The 21,759-nt window shown below is 45.3% G+C and overlaps 1 protein-coding gene across 5 annotated transcripts in view; it reads left to right on the plus strand.

The window, feature by feature from the left end:
• The window catches only part of LOC119373907 (uncharacterized), a 74,646-nt gene that overhangs the window by 17,171 nt on the left and 35,716 nt on the right, over window positions 1–21,759 (plus strand). For 4 of the 5 annotated variants that reach the window (XR_005180010.2, XR_005180011.2, XM_037643969.2 and 1 more), the window contains exons 2-4: window positions 7,769–7,905; window positions 7,968–8,035; window positions 17,400–17,486. Coding sequence is in view for 2 of the 5 variants with exons in the window: in XM_037643969.2 (XP_037499897.1) it covers window positions 7,769–7,905; window positions 7,968–8,035; window positions 17,400–17,486 (292 nt within the window). In the remaining 3 variants the exon portion in view is untranslated. Of the gene's footprint in view, window positions 1–7,768; window positions 7,906–7,967; window positions 8,036–17,399; window positions 17,554–21,759 lie in introns of all 5 variants that reach the window. The other variant, XR_005180012.2, reaches the window with a different exon arrangement.

A 21,759-nucleotide genomic window follows, 5' to 3' on the forward strand; every position in this document is an offset into this window, starting at 1 on the left:
AAAAATGAATTGAAAGAGCTCTGGCAACGTTAGCAAAACTTACAGGGCACCATATAAGTCTGCGTTTACATTTGTTATCCATGACCACGAAGATGTGGAAGATGTGTGAGCTAGATCTAGTAGGATAAGTACTGTTCTCCCCACGACTTATGTCTCCGCCTCTGTTCTGTCATCTTATACTAATGTGACGTGTGCTATAAAGTGCCATAAGTGTAGTGCTTCAGGACGCCAGCGTAAATGTGGTCAAAGTCATCAGTTGAAAGCTGAATTTTCTGTTTTTTTCTATCATTAAACGGTAGTTGTGTTTTGCTCCGCCTGTAAATTAGTTATTTCCAATATTTCGTTTTGTGGAACTTCTCATATTATTGACGATCTTTGTGTCAAATACAAGCGTGCACATTGACAAAACGTGCTGAGTTGGACACCTACGAAAATGCCATAGAACTGCAAATGATGGGACATCATAAGACGAAATGCTACTCTGCAGCTGTTTGGTTCAAGATCATAGAAAAACAAGACTGTATGGTATGATATGTAAAAAGCCAAGACACTATGCATATTAGAAGGACAATTAATCGGAATCTTACTTTTTGCTTGGAAGCTGTGCAGCAAACCCAGTATTCGCAAGCCTTCGTAATATATCCCTGAGACAAAATGTATGCCACATAAGGGTAAGACTGTTACGACTTGATTCCAGTGGTTATGGGCACTGACCTGCTTGTAGAAATAGCCGACTTCTGTTTAAGGCTAGCCTTTGCATTGCAGGTCGTTGAACTTGCCGCTAATAGTACGGTAGAAGAATGGCCCTGTCAGGTTGCTGGTCATGTCCATTATGGTGATATTCGAAGATGAAGGTGACATTTGGCTTCAAAATTGTACGATAAAATCACTTATATGTCAGATCGCTAGATCATTGCAGGTGCCCCGCCACGGTGGTCTAGTGGTTATGGCGCTGGAATGCAGACCCGAAGGCTGCGGGATCGAATCCCGGTCGCGGCAGTTGCATTTTCTATAGAGGCGAAAACGTTTGACGCCCATGTGTTTACATTTAGGTGCACGTTAAAGAACCCCAGGACAGGCGGAATGAAATAATGGGAAAACACGGGCGGACAGTCCCAGCTGTTTTTCCTTGGCGACGGAAGCACAACCATTTTGCAAAGAACCTAACTACGTGGCGATATCGTCAGAAATAGATGGTGTTCTTTAAACGCTTTTTATTCGACTGATAGTTTTTATGACGCTGTTATTACTTCTTGTATCAGCTTCACTCCGGCTTCCTTCAGAGATTAAAATCAGTTCATGTTTTTACCAGATGTTCATTTAGTTGGAATAAGTGTGACACACTTTCTCTACGAAGATCTTTCCTATGTCTATCTGCACATGCATTTAGACAAGGTGGTCACGTGCTTCGGTTCCGGCTTGAAGAATGCTTCTGCTTCAATTATCAAGAAGAAGCAGTTCACAGTATGAGATCGTGGCGTGTTGTTCGTTCTTCCACCTGTCCTCTTTTTTCGCGCAGTTTTAACGACACCCAAAACAACGATGAACGTCCGCTGTGTTCATCCACATCGACACTGAAACACATAACATACTACCGCACGCTTCGTATGGCCAAACCTGTCTCACCGCTAATTAAAACGCACTCAGCCGGCGGTCATTTGAGGCGGGACTCTACGAGCGGGAGCCCAGCGATTTGTGGTATGTCCAGCGAACTATTATGTCCAGTGGTGCCCCGGAAGACCGTCTTCACCCGCAAAAGTAAAAGAATATTTTAAATACAGATATTTTAGTGACAGTCTGCCATTAGGTTTGTGGAAACAGGCAGCCAGACGTCGATTGTGCGAGTCCACAAAGTATGTATTTTAGAAGCCACTTACTCAGACGCGAACAGGAATATGCGCGGCCATCTTGTGCTTGGCGTGTCATCGCCCGCTTCACCTCTTCGAATTCTCGTGGCACGTACTAGCGCGCTACAGGTTAAAATATTGTGGCGAAGCAATTGGTACTATTTAACGGTTGCGTTCTCAAGCGGCTCCGAGTGGGTCGTCCTCTTATAACGCCGCTCGCTCTCGGAGCCCGTGCTCTTGCCTTGACTGTCGCCATAGCGAATTGTCGCGGAGTCCCGTCCAATAAACCGCTTAACAATATATTCACCCTCTGACAGGCCCGTAGCAAGAGGGGGGGCTAGGGACCCCCCCCCCCGAAATTTTGGTGAAGTAGGTGTTTTTACCAAAAATAATTATTAAAAATCGGTGTTTTTCTCAAAAAGTCCTGGTTTTGAGCAAGTGGGCCTACCCCCGAAAAAAATTTCTGGTTAGGGCCTGCCCCCTGAGCATCCAAGAAATTCCAGCAGTTTGGGCTGATCGCAAGCCCTGACTATGGCAGAACGACGAGCAAGACCAGCGTCTTCATCCTTCGACTTCAGTTCTATTCTGCCACGTTCACTTACCTTTCATGCGAAAAATTTGCCACCTAATTTTAGGATGATGACCACAATAATGAATTAGGCCACCACACTTACCCCCCACCGCACCTCCAACAAAAGCTACTAAACCCAGTGCTTGATCTTTATTTCTTTCTCTTCTAACGCTATTGTTCTATTTTTTTTCAACTGTCCCTGCCCTCTCCGCCATTCTCTTCCCCACGCAGGGTTCCTTCTCTCTATCTCTCTCGCTCTTGTTTTTACAATGCATGATTTCACGCACTACTTTGCTTAAAACGCCCACTAGTGGGAAAAAATTCACCGATAGTTAAGATACTGCCTAATGCGAATACATAGCGCAGCTTAGTAATGGTGCTACGCCAAGTGTGTTTGAAGTTTTGGCTTCCGCAGTCGTAGCAATGTAGCATTCGTTACATACTGCCACACAAACTACTAGCGTTCGCTCTCTTTCGTCCCCGTTCGCTTTATCGGTGACGCCGACGCCAGCGACGACGCCGCTCAAAGCAGGGAGGGGCACCTAAAAGCTGCGCTCTAAAAAAATTCAGCGACGATTACGATACTGCGTAATTTGAATTCTGAGCGCAGCTTCGTGTTGGGGCAAGGTCCATTGTGTTTGAAGTTTCGACTTTCCGCAAGGTATAGACTTTTGTGAAGACAGCACCCACTAACACCTATATAAGTCTTACTGCGGATAAGTGATGTACCCGCTACATATCTGTAAGGTATTATGTGTACTTTGTTGATGCTGCATGTGGCTGATGACGATGAAGAATTATGGCTGAGCACTTTGCAGTGGGTGGGAAGCATTAAGACACACACTCGTTGCGCAATTAGCGTTGTGAGATGACTGGTTGTTATTTCACTCTTCTGCCACACTACATCGCATAGGCTAAGGCGATTTCTTGAACAAAATGACGGCGCTATAGTGTCTTTTTGCAAATGAGTATCAAGCTTCAGCGTGGCTTTGTGGTTCAATGCTGGACTGCCACGCTGAGGACCCGGTTTGAAATCCCTTTTGAGGCTGGGTATTTTTTCTCATTTTATTGTTAAATGCGAAGCAGTTCTCAGCGAACCTTTGGCAGATTGAGCGGATCTATCTATCTATCTATCTATCTATCTATCTATCTATCTATCTATCTATCTATCTATCTATCTATCTATCTATCTATCTATCTATCTATCTATCTATCTATCTATCTATCTATCTATCTATCTATCTATCTATCTATCTATCTATCTATCTATCTATCTATCTATCTATCTATCTATCTATCTATCTATCCGCCTACGTCTGGGTGCTCTCGTGATCACCTCCTTCACTTGGTGTAGACCAAAATTGGCATGGGAGGGTAAGAGGATTTGACGGATATGACTGTCGGGTAATGACATGAATAACGTGAAAATCTTGTCGCGTACGTCATCAAACCCTGTCTTCCAGACAAGTGTGGCACATAACCGCTTAGTACGGGCCGCGGTGTACGGGTATGCGCCACGGGTGATGGACAGTTTATATGTACCCCGGAACGGCGACAACAGACATTTGTAATTTGAATGAGAGAGCGTTAAGAAAAATCGAGATCGGCAGGATGGACCCGACGAATGGAAAGAATAAGAATTAGGATCCCAGCCGCAGGGCTGGGCAAAGATACATTGAAATTGTATCGCGGTACGATACAAGATACTCAGGCAAGAAGTATTTAAGACACAGATACAAGATACTGCTAAAATAACTGTATCCGATACGATACTTGGTAATTGTATCTTAAGATACTTCGATACATTCTCAAATTTGTTTTTATAGATCCATATAATGTAGCACCAAACGCATGTGCACGAAAACGTCTACTTGCTAGTTTCTTAACTGTGACCTATGTTGTTTCATTTGAATGAAATGTGTGTTAGTATCTCAAAAGTCTCGCCCTTCTTCCTCAGAGTACATTAGTTTTCTTCCAAAACAACTTATTGGGGTTTGTTTTAGCGTCTTCACAGGACAGCTCTCTGTACACTTCGCTGACAACGGTTCTTGCGTGTCATTTTTGCAATTGATGGTAGTCGCTGCTCAGCGTGCCGACCAGCTAGCGGGTTGCCATATAATCACAATAACTTCATTAAGAAGCTTCCGCACGACGGCGCAAATACCGGTGTGAACTTTCAGCTTGTCCGCGAAAGACTGTTTGCGCAATACCGCGTATCCGGACAAGTGTACAGCAGCAACAACGCTGGGAACGACGTTATGATTTTTTTTTTGGGGGGGGGGAGCTGGGGGGGACGCATGGTGTATACTAGGGGTTTGAGATCTTTCGCTAGCAGCCCGGCCCGCACATATGACCGTCTTTGTCCCATTTGTTTTTATTTTCTTGATAAGTATGCACATGAGCTACATAGACATGACTAGTCTTAAGCATTAATTCCTTTCGTGAGGACATGTGGTCAACATGTACTGAAACATAACCGTGGAACAAGAACTCTATTTTTAGAATCTGCGTCCAGATTTCATTCGTTGTGCACATCGGTATCGATGTTCCTCGAATCCTGACTCCAAATCGCCTTCAGAAATGACCAATGCATATATGAGATATGGCAAAGGCTTCCTTTCAAATGGCAACGTCATTTCAAACTCTCTCCGACCCCCGCTCCCACCATCTTCACTATTTCGGCCCTTGAAACTAAATTTCGTGACTGTGGCCCGCAGGCTATAATGTGAGTTCGAGACCCCTAGTGTATAGCTAAAGGACGTAAAGCTGCAATTAATTTTCATATTCTAGTGATCTGATGGCGTAAAGGATTCTTTGTTGTTATACTGACAAACGTGCAATATTCTACCCATTTTTTTTCAAATACAGAACATGTGCAACACAGAAACGTCTCAGACGTATTGTATACTTGCACAAGGCGTCGCAGGACACCGCCTCCATTCGCGTTATTGTCCCTTATAGCAACGATTACGTGGGGATTAATAATAAGAAGAAAAAAATCAGGTATGCCTGAAATAGGAAAACAAATATAAGTAAAATAGCAAGGTGGTTGTGTATCAAACATTCAAATTGAATGAGTACAGAAACACAATACAGACGGCGCCCTGAATAGCTATGAGCATGAAGTACTGTCAACTTACCTGTTCAGACAATAGAAAATTCAGTACCTATGGAAAATTGCCTGAAACGGCTCGTTGGGACGCTCATGAGTAAAACAGAGCATTCAGTAAAACAACGTTTCGAATCCCCTCTTTAACATCTTTAAGGTGGCTCCTAATAATTTCCGTTATTATAAAGCAAACTCACTCTCGCTATTTTCCTAAGCGGTAAGCAGAATGTTTTGTACTGTATACTCAACGCACGCCGTAATTTTATATTTGTTTTCAAAATTGCCTTGGCAACGTGTAAATGTGTAAAAATTAGCAGAAATAAGGCGGTCAGTTAAACGAATAAAGCAGACATCTTATTTTGGGAGCGCGTTGAAAAATACATACTGCAGTGACCAGACCGAAAAAATAATACAGAGGCCTAGGTAATGTATGGGATGCAAAGGGACAGCTAAGAAAGCACTTGTGCTAATAATCAAATTATGATTTCTAAGATTACTTGAACAAATGTAGCAGGAAGTGATAAATACGGTAGGCCAAGTATTTTCTGTTAGGTAAACGCTTGCTCTATTAGATTTAGCATCAGTACCAGTGTTGCTATAGTTGTTAGAATCTTATTTGCACATAAGTTAATTCATCCCATGCAAGTCAAACATGCATCCACGAAATCTTTCAAATCACTGATATGTAAAATCTACGAGTCGCAAAGCAACCCCATTCCTGCATGCGTCACATTTCGTTATGAAGCAAGACACTCTTCAATAACGACACTATAGCAACATGAGAATTTGCGCGATAGGCGCCACACGCAGTGGAATACGCGGCGCAGGACCGTGGCTAAGAGCAAGTGTCACGGCATTGGCGCAAATTAAAAAGAAAAGAAATCGAGAAAACAAATGGTACGTGGGCTGGGCTTAGACGTCCATGCGCTTGTCTTCCTCATCGTCTGCACTCACTGGAGGACTCTGGCAGAAAAATAAAATGACGTCACTGCCCTTAGACTTGTTCAGACAGCTTAGTGGCACCAGTACCAGCTTGAGAAGCGGAGCTTGGCCAGTGATTATTGTTTCGCGCGCTTGTGTTGCGATAAAAGTATCTTGTATCTTAAGATACACGATACATTTTCGAATGTATCGCAAATACAAATATATATACAGATACAAGATACCCGTACAGATACAAGATACCCGAATGTATCGGAAATACAAATATACAGATACAAGATACCCGTAGAGTATCTAAGATACATGTATCTTCGATACTGCCCAGCACTGCCCAGCATTAATCGAACCCAAGAATTCTGCGCGGCAATCAGGTATTATACCACAGAGCCCCTCCAGGTCTATAAACAGCTACGGAAAAACAGCCTATGCAGGCGTAATGGCGGTGCAATGTCACTTGGGTTTGTGGTGCTGGCCATCTAATTTTACAAGAAAGCAATAAACATTACATAACTACTGCTACGATACAGGCGTCATATCAGATTAACGTCTGTGGGCCAAGTGTTGGCTCCGCTTTTATAGCAGTTTATTAAACATCGCATTTGTGTGACTATGATTTAGCAAGCTATATCGAAGCGGTGCTCGACCGTGGTGAAATATATTAACTAAATTTGCATGTGATATTCACATAATTTCACGATAAAGTGCACTTAGTTTCGACATTACTGACGTATGTACTCTAACGTGAGGGCTGATGTTATGTCCCACCATTAGTTACCCTTTAAATGCCAGTGTTGTCGGCGCGCCTGGTAAGCCCACGATTTCCCCATAGCTACTACTTTTACAAAACACGTCGATCCACCTAGTAGCGCTTGGCTCAAAGCCATAAAGTACAGCATAGAAGTACTCGCTGACTGCTTCGCATGAAACCGATTACTACAACGCGTGGGATCTGCCGAATTTTTTCTTGTCTATCGGTTACGCCACCGATGGGGACGGCGACGCTGCTAAATGCAGGAACGGGCGCCTAAGAACTGTGCTCAAAAACACCTCCACCCAAGCAGTTGTAAAAGACGTTAAAGGGTTTTTCCGATACACGATCATTGCATGAGGAGGTGCGCTAGTTTGGCTAAACATTTCAGTTGTAGCTTGAACTGAAGATGTATGAGAAATTTTGTATCCTCAAACCGCATAAGACAAATATCAGTTAACGACTTTGGTTGCATAGGCAGGCTATTATTTTGTTTCAGACCATGATGCAGTGTGACGCCAATAAAGACACGGTGCGTCTTATACTTTCAGTTCCTGAATGTACCGGAGCCCATATGGACCTACAATTCAACGCTGGAAGAAACGCTGCGCTGTGAGGTGGACGTTATGTCAAAATGCAGCCAAAAGTCAATTCAGTATAACAGGTCATACTTTATTAACAAGCAAGTGTAAGTTCACTTCCATTCTTTGTTAAGATTTTGATGATGTCTTATCAGCGTTTTCTTTACAGACGAACAGAGCAGCTAGAGGGATGGTTCCTAAAGCTTCCTAGAGATGAAATGTTTGTTGCGGTACTAGGTGAGTACCTGGAATCATATTCCTTTTACGCTGCAGAAGTTCCTATGTCGCACGCTACATTATTATGCCTGAGTGATGGACTTGCATACTTGATCTTTATCATTTTCGGTGCGTCCAACAGCACCGAGTAATGCAACCTTTTGGCACATTTCTTCAGGCGAACAAAATGTGCGGTTCATCAAGTTTTTAATGTTGATTTATAGGGTTTTACAATATCAACTGGTATTTCAACAAATTACCCCACTTATTGCATCTGCATTTGTGTAGTTCCAGCATCCAATTTGCGGCAGTGAATCGTGTGAAATATCACGAAAAATGGCTTTTTTGTTTCTATAAAAATATTTTAATCTTAAGCCGACCCAATAATCCACCTTTCATGCCCCTATGCTAGATTTCATCATCTCATTCGTATTCTGACTCACCTTCCAGACACGTCCGAATCCATCTTAGTCCCTCTCACTAATAAATGCTGAAAACAAAAGCACTGAGGTGTCGACCATTTATGCCTACTCCACTGCCCGAGCCCTACACACTTTCGGCGTTGCGGAAACCACGGGGTTTCTTCTGAGCTTTCAGGAGTGCTACTTTCGGCGGAAATAAGCAACGCCATCCTTCGTTCATTTGTACCTATAAGCCGCCGCTGCTAGCCAACACCGGAGGAATGACATTACCGAACATCTCAGCAAAACACTCGCGATGGCTCTTGCTATTTATGATTGATGGCTCCGTGAGTCCCGGAATCTGGAGCATGTCCCTGTGCGCCACTTCTGCGTTTAACTCGTCCCATAACGGTGCAGTCGGTTACCCATTGTCCTACTTGAAGCTCACCGTAACCCTGTTTTAAATCTGAACAATGAGCATATCAGTGTGTCAATCTCCTAAGGAGTATGCGCAGGATGTGGTCTCAAACCAATTCAGTTCTGTTTATTCAGACAAAAAATGTTTTTGCCTAGGTTGAAGGGACTAAAGGGAGATTAGCTCCCTTTAGTCCCTTCATACATGGCTATAGAGAAACTTTCTCGCGGGTGGACGATGACGTTTATATAAATAATAATAAATAGGGGGCCCAGTATAAACCCGGCGGCACACCTAGTTGCACTTGTTTTAACTGTGATTTATACCAATGAACATACGTATACTGTAACCTATCTGTTAAATAAGTACGTGTTAACTCTAGGGAAACACTTCGAATGGCATAACATGGACACTCCTTAAACAGAACATCATGCATAACCTAGTCAAATGGCCTTCAAAAGTCTAATGCCAAGTGATGCTGTTTCTGTAGATTTCTTTTCAAGAAGGCCGAATCGTTCACTGATAAGTAATTGATTCTCATCACGAAACTTTGTAATACTTGTTTTTATTACGTTCTCTAAGACCTTCGACAGTATGGGTAACACCGATATCGGCCGGTAAATAATAAAAGTCGCAGTTTTGCCGCACGGGCGAAGCAATGAATGCGATAGCAAGAAATTAATGCTATACGATGTGAGGCTCGCCAATGGATACTCTCACTTTTAACAGCGCTCGTGTTGCAAAGGAGGCCGAATCAGCGAATGAAACTAGCGTGCTTCAGGTGTCGAGCTGTGACACTTGATAGTTCGCGTGACTTTCGTACGCTCCGTAACATGAGCGCGGACATCACGGTGTAAGCTTGAAACATTCCCCTTCCCTTCACCACGAGAAAACCGCGCGAGCAGACAGCGGAAGGGCAAGGTTCTCCCTGGCCAAATATAGGAAGAAGCGAGCGAGCTCGCCGACGACTTTTAAATGCGCCCGTCGCGCTCCTAGCGCCATCTCGCTGCTAATGAAGAAACGCTTATTATCGCCTGCCGTCTATGAGTCCATCCAGCGGTAAAGGGTGTGTATATAACGCTCGCCGTTAGCTACGTGGAGGATCTGCGTTTGGTGGCGTAGTGGATAGCGCCACTCGCAGCGAAGCAAGAGGTCCCTGGTTCGATTCCGCGCTTCGGGAGCATTTTAAATGCGAAGCATTTCTTAGCGAACTTCTGCGAGTTTGAGCGTACCTATCTATCTATCTACCTATCTATCTAGCCGCCTACGACTTTGGGCGCTCCTGGCCGGCTCTTGGCCGGAATGGTCAGCCAAGCTGATGAGCCTTTTTCGCCTGGCCGTTTCGTTAATAGGATATACACCAAAAGTGGTATGGCGTAACGTCACTTTATGGCGAACATAAATGACAGGTCATAACATGAAAATCACGATGACAAGCATATCGTGATGACAAGCATATCATCATGACAAGGATACCATGTACAGCATGATTTACATTCCACGCTCATGGTGCACTCGCGGCCGTTTCGCTAGCTTGATATACACCAAAATTGGTATCGCGCGACGTGATTGTGTGACGAACACAAATAACAGGTGGTAACATGAAAATCATGACACACATGTCATGCACGGCATGACTTACGTGCCATGCTCATGGCGCGCTGGCAGCCGTTTCGCTAGCTTGATATACACCAAAATTGGTATCGCGTAACGTGACTGTGTGACGAAAACAAATAACAGGAGGTACCATGAAAATCATGACACGCATGTCATGCACAGCATGACTTAGGTGCCACGCTCATGGCGCGCTGGCGGCCGTTTCGCTAGCTTGATAAACACCAAAATTGGTATCTCGCGACGTAATTGTGTGGCTAACATAAATAACAGGAGTTAACATGAAAATCTATGACACGCATATCATGTACAGCATGATTTACGTGCCACGCTCATGGCGCGCTGGCGGCCATTTCGCTAGCTTGATAGACACCAACATTGGTATCGCGCGACGTGACTGTCTGGCGAACACAAATAACAGGTGGTAACATGAAAATCATGACACGCATGTCATGCACAGTATTACCCCGGTCACACTGGCAAGCTTAGTATCATTTTGAGCGAGTGCACTTACGCCCCCAGAATGGCACTTTGGCAGCTCGCTGCTACACGAGAAAGGGAAGTCCACTTTGGAAATGATTGTAATGGTGATGGGTACTTAAGTAGCACAACCAATATTTGTTATTTCAGGCAATGTCTTTTAAGTAATACTGTGTTACAGCTATAACCAGCCCTTAAAATAAAATTTACCTACAAGCGCGGCAGCTGCAGCCATTGCACGGTGTGCACTGGCCATGCCCCTGTCGGTCGTGGCTGTAAACTGCCCGAGAACGAGAATAGCAAAGTAGTTTTTTGTCTTATAGTATATTTTAATGCATAAGAATATTCCTTATAAAGAAAACGATAGTTCTAAAATGCTGTGAACTTGGCTTCGAATAATAACTCATTTATTCTCGAGCCACTGCTATCGAGGCTAGACACTCCATCTCGGCGAAGTGAGTTTGGCGAACGCACTCGCCGGCAAGTGCACTTTGTAGCGAGTGTCACTAAACGTTTCCATGTGACAGCGTGCGAATGGCACTAGCGGCGAAGTGCACTCCCTCAAAGTGCACTTAAGCTGTACCGTGTGACAGGGGTATATGACGTGCCACGCTCATGGCGCGCTGGCGGCCGTTCGCTAGCTTGATATACACCAAAATTGGAATCTCGCGACGTAACTGTGTGACGAACACAAATAACAGGAGTTAACATGAAAATAATGACACGCATGTCATGCACAGCATGACTTAGGTGCCACGCTCATGGCGCGCTGGCGGCCGTTTCGCTAGCTTGATATACACCAAAATTGGAATCTCGCGACGTAACTGTGTGACGAACACAAATAACAGGAGTTAACATGAAAATAATGACACGCATGTCATGCACAGCATCACTTACATGTCGCGCTCATGGCGCGCTGGCGGCCGTTTCGCTAGCTTGATATACACCAAAATCGGAATCTCGCGACGTAACTGTGTGACGAACACAAATAACAGGAGTTAACATGAAAATAATGACACGCATGTCATGCACAGCATGACTTAGGTGCCACGCTCATGGCGCGCTGGCGGCCGTTTCGCTAGCTTGATATACACCAAAATTGGAATCTCGCGACGTAACTGTGTGACCAACACAAATAACAGGAGTTAACATGAAAATAATGACACGCATGTCATGCACAGCATCACTTACATGTCGCGCTCATGGCGCGCTGGCGGCCGTTTCACTAGCTTGATATACACCAAAATTGGAATCTCGCGACGTAACTGTGTGACGAACAAAAATAACAGGAGTTAACATGAAAATAATGACACGCATGTCATGCACAGCATCACTTACATGTCGCGCTCATGGCGCGCTGGCGGCCGTTTCGCTAGCTTGCTATACACCAAAATTGGAATCTCGCGACGTAACTGTGTGACGAACACAAATAACAGGAGTTAAGATGAAAATAATGACACGCATGCCATGCACAGCATCACTTACATGTCACGCTCATGGCGCGCTGGCGGCCGTTTCGCTAGCTTGATATACACCAAAATTGGAATGTCGCGACGTAACTGTGTGACGAACACAAATAACAGGAGTGAACATAAAAATAATGACACGCATGTCATGCACAGCATGACTTACGTGCCACGCTCATGGTGCGCTAGCGGCCGTTTCGCTAGCTTGATATTCACCGAAATGGGTATTTCGAGACGTGACTGTGTGACGAACATAAATAACAGGTGGTAACACGAAAACCATGACATGCATGTCATGTAGAGTATAATTTAGATGCCACGCTCATGGTGCACTCCCGGCCATTTTGTTTACTGAATATATACCTACATTGGTATGGCATGACAAGAGTGCGTGACGAACATAAATAGCAGGTCACGCATCGTATATATGTAGCAGAATATATGTTTCTTTAGTATGGCATATACCACATTATACACGCACGCATGCATGACAATCTCGCGATATATAGCGAACTAGATGTCACGACATGAATGACTTCATAAGCCTCAATGACAAACAAGACGATGTATGCAGCTCTTTGCTGGCTGCTTCGCATTACCTCGATTCCCACACTGCGTGGGATCTGCCGATTTTTTTCTGAATTATTTTTCTTTGGGGCTTTTATATATATACATACTTATACATATACGGTGCCTAACGGCGGCGACGACGACGGCAATATCCAGCCGAGACTGTCCATATAATTTCTATCGCAATAAAATCATTGATTGGTCCTCCTTTGTGTAATACTGCTACGCTCGTTGTTTTTATAGCAGCTGGGAAAATGCCCAATAATAGTGCTCTGTTACAAATATGTTGCAAAGATGCTGAAAGGAAGTGCTTAATAAAAGTTATTGGTATAGCTTTGATATCATCGTTACCGGCAGCAGTGTTCTGTTTAGCCCCTGAAGAAAAGAATAGATCTCCAGTTAACTACATGTGGGCAGAAATAGGGAATTTGTACAAGGAAAAGCTATATATTTTACAACGTCAAGTTACTTGCTGGAAGACGAATATGTACCTGAAGACAAAAAATACAAATTAAATTTATCTGACAAAGCCTAGTTACTGTATGAGACCATCAGACAACAGCGTACTAGGGATGCAATTTTGTTCTCTACCATTAGTGAACGTAATGAGTTCCAAACTTTTTTAGGGTCATCAGGAACGGCAATGAATTTGTTCCTAAATGTTCAGTCAGAGCTTTCTTGAGATCTGAGTTTAACTTGTTTCTCACTTTCTTCTATTCGTTAAAGGGACCCTGAAGCGGTTTTGACAATTATGTACGAACACATTGAGCCGGTAGAACAAGTCCTAAGGATCATTTACAGACCAATTCAGGCTCTGTGCGAAAACTGTGTAATTTATTACAAGGCTTTAAAGCTGCGAATCGCCACCGATCACAGCGGCTCAGCCAAACGCGTTTTCAAACCGCCCACTTCCAGTGCGCGTCGTATTGGAAGCGCGACGTCACGCAGGCGGCTGATCTGATTGGATATGTCCAGTACACGTCACTGAACCTCCTGTGGGCAGCGAGCGTCGTCTGCCTGTGTTACAACGTACTCCGTGTTGACGTGAGCTGAGCGAGAGTGTTTATCTTGAGGTTTCTTTTCTTGGACATAATTAATTGCCCCAGCCTTGTTGTGCACCACGTATCTAGCAATTTCTAGCAATTTGTGACTTGTAAAGCTGCGACATCGTGCAATGTTCGTGAGGCATCTGGCGAGCGGAATCCCTTCAGCTCGTCGCTGCAATGAGCGTCGCGCTCTCGCTATCCGTTCAACGCCACGATCCACGTTTTTGTGACTGTAACTTCACCCCTGAAGACACAACCACATTGCCCGAGTTTACGCTTATCGATGACCGTTCTCGAATTATTTTTGTTTGTCCGCATGCTGTTGCAGATTGTCGCCGTACAGGAGAATAAAATAACATCTGCTGGTAGTGTGGCGGCACCTGTCGGAGCAGATATCAACCACTCCGCGAGCTTCGTCTTTGTTGGGCCTCCGAGATTACGCGCAACCCGTCGCGAAGCTCAAACCGTCGAGTGCGCTCATGAGAGCGCTGCGATCGCCGGCGATGTCAGGGTGTCTGTGAGTTGAGGGTGCAAGGCAGTGGTGAGGAGGAGGGAATAGATATAAATTCCGTAGTGGCCTTGGTACACAGTGCGTCGCTTAATTTCTGGTGCGAATGATTTGGGGATGCTCCTGCCTAAACGCTGACAAAACTTCAAAAAACCGTTTCAGGGTCCCTTTAAGAAGCGCTAAATCTTTAATAAATTGATGGTACACGATAGCTCGGGCTTTATTTCTTCGATGCAACTCTTTTGTTACCAAAGGGTTCCCACTTTTTCGTGTTTTTAGCACAACGCAAAGGGAAAGCTTCCTCAAAGTGACGGTTGACCTCTTGCAGGAGGTCAAGCTTTCGACTGAGAACATTCGACCAGTTGACAAATTCTATCATCGAGAGAAAGGCGAAGAGAGATGTGTCACGGAATGTACGATAAGGAATATAAATGTGGGCGGCAAACCGAAGCAATAGCTGCAGCGACACTCTTCAAAACAATTAATTTATAATTTGCGGTAATACAAGAAAATTCAGAAAACACATCATAAGTAATACCATTCTTAATGCATAACGAAGTTCCTCCACCTCTACGACCTGATCTGTAAACACGCTCAAATCTATAACCAGAAAAGTGTACAACATCCTGAACATTCTGAAACCAAATTTCCGTACATGCAATGACACGTCATCCTTAGCCTTGAAGGCAGCTTTGGTTAACACCGAGCATGAACCGAACAGGTAACCGAAGACATTTTTGTTTACAGCACACGGTTATAAGATAAGTCAGCTCAGAAAGTGCAATATATGCAGGAGAGGTGGTCGCAGTACGTTATAGATAGTCACTAAAAATAGAGAAAAAAGAAAAAACACGTAAAAGCAGAGGATAACGGCCACTGAAGAGCCAGTAGTCCTTTTCGTTGCCACCACCATGGCCACCACCGCTGAACAAATGCTCAGCGGTGATGATAGGACCTATCAAGTCGAACGCGTTGGCTAGGGTCTGACGGTCAGAAGGGCTTTCCCGCAATGATAGACGTCAAAGTAATATGCCGTTATCAACTTGTTTCCTAGTGATCCAATCACTATCACTTCTCGCTGCCTTAGAAGCATCTGTCGCATTATTCAGTTTCACGAACAGCGTGAAAGCCAACGCTAAGGACAAGTGCGTGTACACATAACTCATCCAAGAGTGCATCTGTCTATATTATTCAGGTTCCTGCAATATATTACGACCACTTCCCAACGTAAGATGTAAAATTGCTACTGCTGACAGGAGGGAACATCGGCTCAGCGAAAAGCCGCCGTTCACGTTCATCATTTCAAGGCTTTTGAGGTCAATTCCGTAAGCCTCCTTATTCCATGAAGGGGGTCGGCGCTGCATTACCGACGATGTAGTCTCACTTTGTCAAAGACGCCTTGAGTCCCGAATGCGAAGAGGTCGAAGTTCAGAGTCACGAGCTGGTGACTGGTAGTACTCTGTTGCCCAGTGCGGCGCATCCATTCGGACGTGCGAGTGGTTAACCTCCCTGCCTTTCCTTGCTTTTTCTATCTCTCTTAATAAATAGTCGCAGTTTGGGTGCAAAAGCGGAGTAGTGTACAGCAACAAACTGGTATTTTTTACGAAGTAAGGCTATTAGCTCAGATATTTAGCATGAGACTTCGTGTAACTCAACAAAACTTTGGCGGAAGGGAACGAGGCCGCTGCAGAGAGCGAAGAAACCTTCATGCTGTCTGTGGCTTCAAAGCAAACTTCGCGACGAGAATACAACACGTACAAGAGTATGGACAACCTGCTGATCACTGTCAAAATAAGGTGCGTGCGAACGCACGCAACCACGCCCGCTCTGTCAAAGTTCGCAGTTTCTGCTGGAGGCGCGCACCACGCCCTTTGGGAACTCCCAATGCACTTTCCACTCGACTGCGACCGCGGGCACGCTTTCTTGCCCCTAGAGCAGCGATCATCGTCAGCACTCACACAATTTTATTTGCCAATGAACATACGACGTAAAAAAAGCAAAAACTCGAGATAAAAGCGCTCGGTGTCTGTGTTCTCTCCCATTTGTTTGTTGTTGTCGTCGCGCCTTACACGTCAAATATGCTGAACCAACACGCCCAGTCCGCCATTCTTGCTACGAGATAGAGACTACTATTTCTTTCTATGCTTTCTGCTCCAGCCTTTGACCCTTTGTTTGCGCTCACATGGAGCCATTCGATGCCAGCCAGGTCGCCCAGCAGCAAGTCTTATATAACATAGGACGTGAAGGGAGATGTTGTCGATTGCAATTCTACAGAAATCTGCAAGTCGACACCGACGGGGCTTGCAATGAGCCTAGATTGTCCACTTAGAAGCCATCACAATGATACGAATTCGCAATCCACAATATGAAGAGAAATCGATGATGTCTTCTAAGATAGCAGGCATAAATCAAATACTTGAATGCATGTACAGGGGCATTTGTCGTGCTTTAAAACATGACCAAGGCAGCTCAAAAACAGGAGGACATCGCTTTTCTGAACACACCACACCGCAGCACTTATATTGCCTTAGAGGTCTTTTCCGTGGAAAAGAGAGAAGGGGTGCCGCTGTTATTTGCCACATGGTGTGGCCCGGGTAGTCTTTCTGGAATTTCAAGAACTCGCTCTATTAACCTCTTCTGCAACGTGTTTGCGGGACCACGGAGTTGAATATACATTTAAACTGAAAGTTTTACTCTCGTTTTAGGTTGTAAATGGACATGTGGGTTTTTATTCGAAATGTACATGGTTCCTTAATAATAATGGTTGTGATATATCCCCTCGCAATAAGCAGTGGTGAAAAGTGGCCAATTTATTTGATGTGAGCAGAAATACAGTCACATCACACATTCTAAATGCCCGCTATTCTTCTTCTTTCCTTTTCAAGGGAATGTGCCAGTAATCGCAGAAAAGCTCGTCTACGCGAGCACGGACGCAAGTTGTGGTGTCTTCAAAGTGATGCTGCCATTCCCTGGTAGTGTATGACGACCGTGGTCTTATTATTTGCTTTACTGCAGTGCTGATTTTGTGGATAGATCTAGGTATGACTGAATGGTGAACAAGATATCTGCATTTCGTAGAAGGACATTGAAATCTAGTGGCAATTTCAGGAAGCTCTACTATTTATTTTTTGTGCAACATACCCAATTTAGATTGTTGGACATGCTTCTAATAGTTCTTACAAAAAATAGTTGCACAGGAAATATCTTGGGCTCCAGAGACATTTGATGTTTGGACATTTCTCAGCACTTAAAACCTCTACCTTTCCGCGATCCTGGCGATTGTTTGCATTATTATACAGCAAACTACAAGGACAAGCGAATAGAATATAGCACCATTACAGCGATTTTTATATTTTTGAAAAGTTATCTTAAAGAAAAAGACAGGAAAGGCTCCCTTGGGAGGCGCCATATCAAAATAGTTTTAGTTATTGATATGAAAATTTACCTGCAATCAATACAATTTTGTTCAACGCTCTAATTACAATAAGATTAGAAAATCACGCTGAAGTTTTTAAGAATATATGAGGTTTTACGTGTCAAATCCATGATACTGCCATGCGCGATCATTTCTTTTATTTTAATGTGATTACGCTACACCAACAATACACTGCTATCAGCACTCGTCAGGCGACATCACAAAGCCGCGAAAACACATGACGTGAAAATGTTGTACGCACTATACAGAGATTTATCATTATTATGCCAAATAATACCTCATTTTTTTCGCCTTGCTCCGCACGGAAGAGAACATGACTTCACACCGATGATTTGATAGCGGCTACTCATAGCAGCAGGAAAGAATAAATTCATTTGCGTATGTAGTGGACAATACGAAATGACGACGAAGTAGCCAAGAAAGCAAGCCACAGCATTATTGGTAGCCCAGCGACCAGAGCTGGTGCTTGCTCGTAATTTGGCCCCTTGACGTCCCTCGCCCTTCCTTCATGTTTATACGTCAATAAATCACGTGACATTTCGTGGAGGAGCGTGGATTCCCCGTAAGAACCTGGAACTTCACTCCCGCAAGCTCCCACCTATTCGTGACACCAACACGGCCCACGAGACCCCTTTCCAGTTTGGACCTTCGGCCGTCCACGTCACCTGCGGCGCCGTGAATCCTTAGCGAGATCCCCACCCATCCTCTCTAGCTCAGGTGAATCGGATGTGGAAGATTGGTTGTCGAGGTACGAGAACGTCGCGCCAGTAACAAATGGGACGGCCAAATGAAGCTTTGCTACGTCATGTTTTATCTCGCGGACATCGCATAACTGTGGTATCTCAACCACCAGGCTGAGATTCCAACTTCGTATGTTTTCAAGACTTCTATTACGGACGTCTTTGGGCGGCCTACGGCTCACGAGCTTCACGGAGCAGCGCTTGCGTGAACGTGCGCAGCAACCAGGAGAGAATTGCACGGGCTACATCGAGGACGTCCAGAATAGATGTAACCGCGTCAACGCCCGTAACTGAGGGGGAGAAAATCGGGCATATCTTGCAGGGCATAGAGGGCGGCGCCTTTCAGATGCTGCTAGCGAGAGATCTAACACAATCGCTGCACTTGTCTCCCTCCGTAAGAGCTTCGACGAGTTTCGTCGCAGGGCGCGATCGCCCGTCAAGCCCTCACGACGCCTGACACGCTCTCAGGCTTGCAGCTATCTGACCGTCCTGCCGATCAGGAGCCGCTTCTGTCTACGATCAAGGACTTTATCTGAAAAGAGATAGCGCGCCAGCTTTCATTGCTACCTGAGCATTTTTTAAATCCGGACCTTCAAGAGGCCATTCGGGCCCAAGTTGCTGAGGCATTCCCACACATGCTCCAACAACCACCAGTAAGTGCGCCGCTTACCTACGCCGCCGTCGCTGCTGGGCCCCCTGAACAGCCTATGCCATATGCTCGACCTGCGATGCCGTCCCATGTTTTGCCAACGACCGAGAATGCTGCGTCGCATCTCTATGGGACACCTTCGGCTTCGTGTTTGCGCCACACAGACGCGTGGAGAACGTCGGAAAAGGGCATATCTGCTTCGCCTGTGGTATCTTTGGACACGTCGCCCGCCACTGTCGCTAAGGTCCTTCTCCATTTGATGTCATGGGCAGACTTGTTGCGTCGTCGTCAAGAGCGCCACGAAGGTACACCCTTCACAATCAACGACCCTACGCCAACCGCAGGTCACCATCTCTTCGACGATGCTCCCTGTCGCCCATGCGTCACCGACCTACTAGAGACAAGGGAAATTGATAGCTGATGTTCCGGAGGCAAGAGCTGCATGCGAGTCGAACTGCCCGATGCCTCCATCCTTTCCACCGCAAAACGTTATCGATGTCAATGTTGAAGGGACTGCCGTAGAAGCACGTATTGAAACAGAGCCCGCCGTTTCCGTAAACTGCGGCAACCTATGCCGCAAGTCAGAAAAGGTACCAAGTAGCTCTAGGGACTAATGCTCCCTACTACCAGCTCACAGTAAATACCACCTAAGCTGTGTGCACCGCGCGTGTCGTTATTCAAGCTGAACTTTATATCAGTGAGTTTCTTGCGCTACCTTCCTGCTCCCGTGGCATTATTCTCGGATGGACCTTCCTTTCGCGTCACCATGCCATAATAGATTGCTCCGGTGCAGAAGTCGCCTTTACGCCGCTGCAATGTTCTCTTTCGGTGGATCCACCTCCTGACGGTTACAAACTTGTTGCTGCAGACACAGATATAGCCCCGAAAACGTCTACCCTTGTAGCCCTGAGCTGTAAGGCCGACGGAACTGTTCTGTTCGCCCCGTCAGAGGTATTTCTCCGCTGCTGCGGCCTACGACTGCCATTTGCCGCACTCACTATTGAATAGGGTGCTACAATCCTACTGATTGCCAATTGGCTTACATCCTCAGTTTCTTTACTTCGAGGGGAACGTTTGAGAAACACACAAGACGTAGATCTCATGTGCTCTCTGGAGTTTGCTGAAAACTATCCCCACCTCCAGCTGAATGCCAAGGCACAGCCTGTTGCCCCACCATCCGCTCCTGAGATTTCCCACCCTTCTGTTGTCGTTGATCTATCGCGACGCATAGAGCGACGTATTGGCCCTTCTTCAAGAGTTCAGCTCTTCTTTCGATTGCGCATAACCATTTTTGGGTCACACAACGAGCGCCGCGCACGAAATTTACACCGGCTGGCATGCTCTCTTACGCCAGGGATCTCAAACTAGCCTCAGCTAACGGGCCGCAGTCACGAAATTTACTCCCACTAGAGCCGGCACAGAGAAATGGTGGGGACGGGGGAGGAGGGGAGAGTGTGGAGAAAATACACCTAACGTCATATAAAAGAACGCCTTTCCCATATCCCATCTATTGGACATTTCTAAAGGGAATTGAAGTCAGAATTTTAAACACATATCGACACTGAAGTCCAGAATGGCTGAAATCTGGATGTTGATTCTGAAATCAGTTTTCGAGTTTTCGTTGCACGGCAATCTTTCAACTCAGTGACCGATTGTGGTTCCTCACAAAAAAAATCTTGAGACTAGTCTCGCTGTGTATCTTACCCGAACAAAGTGCTATTAATTGCAACAGGCTGAAACTGATTCAAGTATTACTTAGCAAAGTCACAAAACTTTATTACCGGTGAAGCCGTGGGCCACTAGCGAAAACTTTGTGGGCGCGTGCTTGAGAGCCCTGCCTTAGGCTAACGACCATATCGAGTTTCAGTGGAAGAGCAGCGTATCATCAATCAACAAGTCGATGATGTGCTCAAGCGTGGTGTCATCGAGCAAATTCATAGCCCCTGAATAAGATAACTCGGAAGGATGTATACAAGTTGCCGCGCACTGACGATGCTCTCTAACACATGCAAGGAGCAGAATATTTCTCGTCTTTGGATTTACGCTCGGGCTATTGGGAAGTTCGAACGGCCGACCCTGACTGATCGAAGGCTGCTCTCTTCACTCCTGACGGGCTGTATCAATTTAAAGTCATGTCATTCGCACTCTGCAACGCCCCAGCTACCTTCGAACGGATGATGGATAACTTACTTCAGTGATACAAGTGGAATACCAGCCTCTGCTACCTTGACTACATGGTTGTTTTTCTGGCGATTTTCCTACTCACCTTATTTGTTTTCGTGCAATTCCCAAGTGCCTCACCTCTGCTGGCCTTCAACTTAACATCAACAGGTGCCATTTTGCTGCGCGCCAGCTCACTATACGTCTTCTGCAAGAAGAACGTTTTTTCAGACCCTGCGAAACTCCACGCCCTGGCCGAA

Source organism: Rhipicephalus sanguineus, chromosome 11 (genome assembly GCF_013339695.2).
Source record: "Rhipicephalus sanguineus isolate Rsan-2018 chromosome 11, BIME_Rsan_1.4, whole genome shotgun sequence".
NCBI classification, from domain to species: domain Eukaryota; kingdom Metazoa; phylum Arthropoda; class Arachnida; order Ixodida; family Ixodidae; genus Rhipicephalus; species Rhipicephalus sanguineus.